This window comes from Vigna unguiculata, chromosome 3 (assembly GCF_004118075.2).
Source record: "Vigna unguiculata cultivar IT97K-499-35 chromosome 3, ASM411807v1, whole genome shotgun sequence".
NCBI classification, from domain to species: Eukaryota; Viridiplantae; Streptophyta; class Magnoliopsida; order Fabales; family Fabaceae; genus Vigna; species Vigna unguiculata.
In genome coordinates this window covers 53,376,089-53,385,597 of record NC_040281.1, presented here as the reverse complement: position 1 = coordinate 53,385,597, position 9,509 = coordinate 53,376,089, and the positions used below count along the sequence as shown (strand labels likewise).

At 27.0% G+C, this 9,509-nt stretch overlaps 1 protein-coding gene across 1 annotated transcript; it reads right to left on the bottom strand.

Moving 5' to 3' along the window:
• Positions 1–5,495: 5,495 nt before the first annotated feature.
• On the bottom strand, positions 5,496–7,314 carry LOC114175988 (myb-related protein 306-like). Its single transcript, XM_028060861.1, has 3 exons — positions 6,981–7,314; positions 6,773–6,902; positions 5,496–6,490 (listed from the first exon to the last, which is right to left on the bottom strand). The coding sequence occupies exons 1-3, from the start codon at positions 7,117–7,119 to the stop codon at positions 5,833–5,835; spliced, it is 927 nt and encodes a 308-aa protein (XP_027916662.1). The 5' UTR covers positions 7,120–7,314; the 3' UTR covers positions 5,496–5,832.
• Positions 7,315–9,509: the final 2,195 nt, after the last annotated feature.

Sequence of the window (9,509 nt, the reverse complement as noted above, 5' to 3'; positions counted from 1 at the left end):
ATTTATTTGTTCCCACTCCTCAGATATTCAGAACCATACACTAGCCCTATTTGAGGTGATGATAAATAATATTCATTCCGTTTCTTTGTTTATATACACAAAAACTATTATAACAGATAAAGATAAATAAATAAAATTCAAAAGAGAAAGTGAATAAAATAAAAAAATAAAAAAAACTACATGACATCACTCCAACGTTGTTATTACATTATCAATGAAGTAAATCTTATCGCATCAAATTTCTTAAAATATAAATTAAATTAAAATAATAAAAAAAACAAATCGGTATTTTTATTCTAATTTAACTATGATCTATTTTTGTAATACTGATTCATTTAATTAAGTATATTTGTCTCTATTTATCTGTTTATTTATTTAATTAAATATATTTATTTTTTATTATACACTCTTATTTTATTTAACTTTATTTTTAATTATTTTTATTTATGTTTAGTTACACATTGATTTTATAGTTAATTATTTATATTTATCCATATATTTAATTATTTATATTTATCTCTATGTAATTATATTTATTTATGCATGAATTTTCTTTATTTATATTTCTTGATTTTTATATTTATTATTTTATTTTCCTTATAGCAACTAAACATGAAAAACATTGCATTATAGTTATAAAATATTAACTCAACCCACAAATAATATATTCACATTATTTTGAAAATATTAAGACAATCAGTTTATGGATTTTTATAATATGAGTCCCTTCACATTGGTAATTTTTCCTTAAACTAATCACAAGTACTATCTCTTCATATGACTCTCATATCATTGATTATAAAATTATTTCGAGGAATAATCACCAGGGAAACATAACATCAGATACAAGATTCTAACCTACATAAGTGATTCACAACATCTCCAACCCAAAAACCTTAAAACAATGGATATATGATTCTTCATCCTTATATGATGTTTAACTTTATTATTTTTTCTCAATGTGAAACTTAAACTCACAGTTGAGGAGGAGATTGGTGGGAATACTAAGTTAAGTCTAAATCTCACATTGAATAAAAATAAGAAAGTTAAGCACAATATAAAGATAAAGACTTATAAACCTATTGCTTTAATTATATTTAAAAATAATTTAAATTTTTATGTATAAATGTTCCAAAAAATCTTGTAGGACATTTTTTTAATCATATACCATTGTCTAACAATTAAGCATAAAGGTTGCACTGTTAAACAACTAAGAGTGAGTCTCTTAAGGACAGTGAACTATAGGGGATCCTACATAGAATTATAAGTTTAAGATAGGTTAAATTATGTTTTTCGTCCCCATCTTAATATGAAAATCTCAAAAAGGACCTTAATATTTGTATGTGTCTCAATTTTGTTCCTATTTTGAAAGATTTAATGCGATCAGACCATTTTCGTTATTATTGCACTAACAGCGTTCCAGTTGTGCCATGTGTGTGAGCTTGTGATTTTTTTATTGATTTTTTTAAAATATTTTTTAAATAAAATTTGTCACATGTCAAGTTAGTGTCGTGTCACAAGGCAGTGGTAGTGTGATGTGCCAATGTCATGTGTCACTATCACATTAAGTTTCATTATCTTTATCTCAATTTGATCCATGAATTTTTCGTTTTCATTTAATTAAGTTTCATTTTTTTTTAATTTTCCAATTTGACTCTTATCCAAATTGAGACCAAATTTAATTTTTATATAAATGTTATACTGATTTTTTTATTAAATATTTTTAACAAGATTAAATTTATTTAAATTTATATCTTACATTGAACTTTATTTAAAATTTAAAATTTATTTGCTTTAAATTGTTATAAAATTGTTTAAAAATTTTACATTTGAATTTATAAAATTGTTATTTTTAAACCAACTCTAACATATGTATAGAAATTATTGAATTTTACACATTTAAAAATATACAATTATTTGAAATATAAATTTGAATAAAAATTTATTATTAAAGTATGTTGTAATAAAATATCAAGACAAAATAAAGTTCAATATAAAATATAAATTTAAATAAATTTAATCTTGTAAAAAATATTTAATGAAAATATCAATTTTAATAAAAATATCGGCATAACATTTCTATAAAAATTAAATTTGCTGTTGATTTGGAAATAGGCAAAATTGCTCTATTTTAAAACAAAAAAAATGAGACTTAATTAAATTAAAATAACAAATGTAATGATCAAATTGAGATTAAAACAGTGACACTTAGCGTGACAGTGACACTGTCGTTACCAATGACACTGTCATGTGACACAAAATTGATACGAGACAATTTTTTATTTATTATAAATTAAATTAAAGAAAAAAAACACAATTGACTTGTGACAACTTTAATGTTGTAATTTCCCCGAATAGAAACTCATTTGTGACACATAAAAGTAAAGAGACCTATTTAATTTTTTTCTAAAAAATAAAGATGAAAGATATAATTTAACCTACTTTTATAAGACTTCTCCATGAAAATATGATGACATAATATAAAATTTAATAAGACCTTGAATTATAATAGAATTAAAAAAAAAGTTATTTCAAATCATCAACCATTGCATAAAACATTAGTACGTGTGAGTGTTATAAAATATTTTCATTGTAATAGAAGTTACAAGGTGATCTTGATATGAGAAAACAAAACCATTAAAGTAAATTAAGATAGCATATTATAATTGTTGAAATAAATGTGATGTTAGTAAATTTGCACGTACACGTCATGATATGCAAATGAAGATTGAATTTATTGTAAGTTCATAAACAGGAGGCAACTTAGAACCTTAAAAAGTGAGACTGAATTTTGCTAAGATGTATGAACCAATACTGAAACATTTATAAGATTTTTGATATAAAGTAAAATATCTTAATATGATTTGTGGACATGAAGACTATTGAACTAAACGCGAAGGATAGTGAGTTAACTGGGAGGTTCTGGGTGAAGTGAACAAGATTGTGAGTTGTCGGTAGTGGTGGTGGGGTTGAGGTGGGAACGGTACAAGAATGAAGATGAAAGGTATTGTTGCTGCTTCTTTAACTATTCTCAGGAGTGGTGGAAGCAAGAACAGCGAGGCCTCTAAAGTACGACCAGACCCAGTTAAATCAATTTTCTGATAACACCCCTCGTCTCAACTTGGACACCCATATTTTAACACCATTTTTTTATTTATTACCATTTGATACTGTCTCTCGTAATTATTTATTCTTTTTTTTTCTTCTAAAAATATAAAAATTAATTTTTGTTAAAATTATTTTATTTTTATACAAATTATCAAATGATCCTGAAATGATATAAAGAACATTTTTCCTTTCAACTTTTCTTTTCCTTCTCATCATTTAATACCCTATCTTATAACCACACTCCATCTTTTCTTAGCTACTTTTTCCGATAATTTCTTTTATCATATTTTTAAATAAAATTAACCAAGTGATTCTCCCTTCATATACGTGTACGAGTGGTATGAAAAATAAGACACGCTAAAATATTATTACTCAGAAAAAAGTGTTTGTTTTAATATACTTTTCTTTTTTTCATATTTTTAAATATTTGATTTCTCAACATAATAAAATAGATAGCATATTTTTTAAAATTTAAAAGCATTTATAATACAGGTGTAAAAATGAATTTCAATGAGTCAATTGACTTACGAAGTCTCACAGACTAAATAGTATATATATATATATATATATATATATATATATATATATATATATATATATATATATATATATATATATATATATATATATATATATATATATATATATATATATATATATATATATATATATATATATATATATATATATATATATATATATATATATATATATATATATATATAAATAAATAAATAAATAAAAGTACAAACCTCATCTTGTAAATTAATTTTGTATATATATTCTATGTGTGAGACTAGACATTAATGAGTAATTTAATAGTTCTTAACCATATTAAAATGCTACCTGTCATTTGTTTTGCATACCTTTTTTTATTATAATTATTTATTACTTCTAATAATGTAAGTTGACAATTTATTTTTTAAATATTAAAATGTTGTTTGAATAATTTTTGTTTAATTTATTTATTTGTAAAATTATTAATGTTAACACTTAAATTTTAAATTATTATTCTTTTAATAAACTAGATTAAGTTAACAGTTAAACGTCTCTAATGGACTGTCAACTTTATATGTAAAAATATGTAATATCAATCACCGGAAAAACATTTTATCATAATAAAGTAACTAAAATGAACTAAAACTTTAAAATATATTTGTACTTTTTACTAAAAAAGTTATTAAATTATATCATTTTTTTTAAATATTAGGAGAATAGTTGGTCGACCCAAAAATATCTCTCTCTCATGCTCTTTATCTCTTTAATACATATGTCAGATAAAGATACATGGATAAAATTTATGCATGTGATGAATTAAAAACTTCAGTCGTCACCAACACCGTTTCTCAAACTCAACGTGCTAAAATTACATCATTGCAAACATTTTTATTATGAGAAATAAAGAGAAACAGTTTACTTTCCCATGCGATCCTACACTAATCTTCAACAACTAAAAAAAGATCATTTATTCACACTACAACAAAAATTACTTTAGACAACAACATAAAATTATGATATAAATTATAAAAACTATGGTCTAAAGATTAGACCACATTTTTTTAGGTGTGGTATAGGTGAGTGTGGTTATAGGTAATAGACAACGGTTTTTAGTACGATAATGTTTTTGAAACCGTTGCTTAAAATCCTTACAATAGACAACAGTTTTTCAAGTTGATTTTAGACCTCACTTATATTTTTAGACCACATTTTTACTGATTTTGTCCACATAGTTTAAAACAACAGCTGTATAATCACGGACTTTTATGATATTTATATAACATTTATAAAAATGTTGTTTATTATATGTTTAAGACACATTTATTTAGTCGTTATTTAATTTAGTGTGTTCTACACTACAAAAGTTTTAACTACCACCTTGTACCCTTGTTTGCAGAACCAAAATCATGAATGTACATAGACCGTTAAATTATCTTTAAAAGGTTAAGATTACAAAAGTACATCAATTTTTTAAAGTATTAATGCTAGCTCCTTAACTTTTATTTTTGAACAACGTTTAAGTATGGTTGGCTTAAGAAGCCTAGCACTGAACTATAGCCCCCTGCGTAATAGCTTCGAGTTAAATGAAAATTTAGCAATAATCCCACATTCATGCATTGCATCAGATATAACTTCTAGTTTATTCATTCATTGTTTGGTAAAGTCACTAAGCAAATTCAGTGGATTTTATTCTGATGTCAACGCAGTACTGGTTTGGATTACATTAATCTTTAGGGTGAAACAACTTGTTATTCTTCAGTAAAACTGAAGTAAAGATGTTTTTATTAGAAAAGTAAGCTAGTCAAAGCATACCTAACCTTTTTAAGCTGGACTGAGATTCGTACCGAAGCATTAATTAAATTGGATAAATTTCAGTCATCTGAGTGGTTTTCATTGATAGATAATGATAGGTGACAATGCTGAAATTCATTTGTAACCCTAGATGAATTCCAGACAGTAAACGAAGGTCCAAAATACAGACATTAAACTCTTACATATAATAAATTGGTACGCACGTTGCAAATTGAGAAAGGATACAGACGTACAATAGTAATGTACAATTCTTGTTTGTGGAGAGAGAGAGAGAGAGAGGGTATTGATCACCTTCTCGTACGAAAACAGCTTTAGAAAAAAATTTCCATTTTCAAGAGCTCAAGAATTCGGAAGAGGACTTACTTACCCTAATGAAGAAAAAGGCAGGACCTTAGTGCGTAGCAGCAACAAATTCTAAAACAAACCCGAAGTACTTTCTTCCAGCGACATGCTCATCAGATCTTCGTGAGACTGAGAAGCCCCGTCCTCGAAAAGCCAATCCTCTATCATCGTAAGAGGCGCTTGGGTCTGAGAGGGAGCACCATAGTTTGTGGAGGAGTTGAAGGTGAACAAGTCAAAAACATGATCTTGTGCACACGTGGTATTAGTGGTGCTATGTGCTCCCTCACTAGAACTGGATCTCGGTGTATTAATATTGACCATGTTGTTGAAGGAATAATCCCCTACCGAATTTGTGTCGTGTGAGTTTGGGGTTTTCATCCAGTTTTCCATCAACCGGGAGATGTTTTCATAGCTTGATGCGTATGAAGATGAGGCATGGCTGTAGGGTTGATGAGAAGTTGAAGGCTTTGTCTCAGGAACAACATGTGTTGGTGGTGTCGTGTGGAGGGACAAAGCATCACACAAGGCTTGTTTTGCCGTTTGTATATCTGTTTGTAATCTTCTCTCCCACTGACCCTTTGGATGTGAAGAAGAAGAAGAATGTCCCTCTTGTTCCATGCCCTCTTCGTTTTGATCACTTGGTTTCATCTTCTTCTTCAGATGGGTATTCCAATAATTTTTTATGTCATTGTCTGTCCTTTCTGGAAGATACGAAGCTATAGCAGCCCATCTGAAACCATATCATATAATTCACATACAATGAGCTCATAAAAAAACAACCAAAAATGTTGATTTATTTAAGGAAAGATCCAGACAAGTATATTCAAGCTCGATCCTTTTTGACTTTTCTTTTCTTTTTTCTTGGTTTCGTGATCAAATTGTTGGGATTTTTGAACCTCGTGATTGTCGCTTAATTAAAGAGGAGAAACAATAATTGATGAAAGCAAAGCAAAGTTAATATAAGTAGGTAGGAAGATGAGGGTTAGAAGTGGGTATAGTACTACTATATTACCTGTTTCCCAAAAGGGCTTGAAGGTGGATTATGATCTTCTCCTCATGCTCGGTGAAATTCCCTCGTTTGATACCAGGTCGAAGATAATTAGTCCATCTAAGCCTGCAGCTCTTGCTGCATCTCATCAAACCTTAAAAAAAATGATGAATGAATTTAATATAAAGTAGGGAAAATAAATGAAGAGAAAGGAGTTGATACTGAAAATTACCTGTGTTAGTGGGAACTGATCTCCAATTTCCTGGTCCATGTTCTTGAATGTAAGACACCAACATGATATCTTCCTCTGGAGTCCAAGGTCCTTTCTTAACTCCAATTTTTTCACAGCAAGGTGGCCTCCCCATGTTCATATATATATATGAAATCACAGAAAACAATTAATCTACCTAGCTAACAAATAACACTGATCTTTCTCTGGGTTTTTCTTGTTCATGAAATCCAAAGATTGATCTAAGAGAAAGATAGCATGCTTTATAGATTGTACACGGTCTTGCTCAATTCCTCCTTAGAAGTGAATGCGAAACAAGAGTTAGTATGCAAACTGGGATTGCTTTGACAGGTACGTATATATAGAGAGGGACAAGAAAGCCAGCTATATCAATGGCTGCCAAATTTCTTAAGAGCTGGGTAACCTTTCAAATTAATGCTTAAGATATAGTAGTAAGGTCTAATCAATGCTTAAGATATAGTAGCAAGATATAATTAATGCTTAATATATATATATATATATATATATATATATATATATATAGGTACACAATATTTTTATAGTACATCTTTTTCTCCATAACCGACGTGTATATATATATATATATATATATATATATATATATATATATATATATATATATATATATATATATATGTATGTATAACTTCTCTGTGTATACATGTACAATATGACAATTTTTGTACGATGTATGACAAATATATTGGTTTGATTGTCTGGGTAAGAATTTATATACTTCTCCATCTCTCTCTTAATTAGTACATGCTGCTGTATTAAATGGTAAGAGTGTGGAAGCACACATTTGGCACAAAGAAAAAAGAAATTTTTTATTGCTGTATTTTCGGATGTTTCTATGATACCAACAAATAAGTTGGATGTAATAAGCGATGGATTTCGATAAAATTTAATTTTTAGCTTTTTAATTTTTTTACTTCATATGATTTTTTTAAATTTAAACATATTCTAACCATCAATTAGTAATATATGCCATCATTTTTATGAGTATATATGGTATCAAATTATGGTCAATATTATTAATTATTGACAATTATTTTTCGAATTATGGTCAATATTATTAATGTAAGTATGACTTAGGTAAAAATTAATGCGACACCTTATTTTAGAAAAAAAAAATCATTTAAGTAACTTAAACTTATAGTTGACAATCTTTAACTATAATTAATTTATTTCCTTTAATAGTTACTAATAGTAAGTTACTCCTTTTCAAAAAATAATTTACTTGAACAACTGTCAGTATAAAAAAAACCCAACAAATTTCCCCTCTCGTATCGAGAACCAATTTCAATTAATTCATAATTTTTTTTTATTTTAAATTTCCCCCTTAAAATAGACCAGTCGATTTATGGTCTCTAATAATTTGTTTAAATATAGAAAAAGTAGCTTTCGATGTAAATTAACGATTGACCTGGATGTATGATTGATAATGATGCGGCTCGAAAGTCATCTTGGGGCAAATAGTCAAATTACCTGAAAATAGATTATCTACAACTTATTTTGAAAATCACTGTTCATGAATGTTACTTAGTACTTGAGCTTTTATATTCTATAAAATAAATATTTATTTCAGATAAATAATTAATCATAATAAATAAAAATTCTAAACATATAACTTATATTACAATTAAAATTTGTATAAACACTTTTGAATATATAAATTATATTTATGTTTAAGACAATAATTTATATTATAATATATTTTTGTCACTAGTTTAAATTTTGTTTCAATCCGCTAAAGTTAAATTTACCTTTCAAAAGAATTTTAACCGGTTAAAAGAGGGGAAGAGTAATAATATGTGTTAATTAGCAGTATTTAATTATACTAATTTCGATTTAAGAATATATTTTATTAATTCATGTTAATTTATTTTAAATATACTTTATCAAGTATTTTTTCTTTTAACATTTGATATCAAAAATAAACTGATTTTTATGAAAAAAGACAATGTATTTTGACAATTAATTTTTTTTTACATCTATTTCACACTACCTTTCATTATTTTTTACTTAAAAAAAGAAAAAAAGACTATTTCACCTTTTCGTGAATTGAGTACATTTTGCAATACAACTCATTTGTTTCCTGTTCTATTCATTATCCAAATATACCAAAATGGTTGAAAAAGACTGACCACCTTCCATAATTTGCCATGATAGGTGACTAACAAAATTTGAAGTAAAATTCGTGCTGGAAACTGAATAAGGATAATGCTGAAAAACATAAGTTTTGTTGGGGTAACTTTAAACAAACACACAAGAGAGTAGTTAAGATATTTTTTGATTTAAAGCTTCCTTTCCTTTTTGAGAAGCCAGCATTAACGAAATAGCTCTTTCAATGGTGGGAATGAACTGAGGTAGAAACTTCAACTTTCTAGAAATTTTGATGGAATAAATTTTTAATATATATGATAGTTAGTGTTGGGGACCGATTTTAAGAGAACGATACCAGCAAACAGCTCATGCACTTTGTCTCTTGCATGGTGTCTCTCATACTAT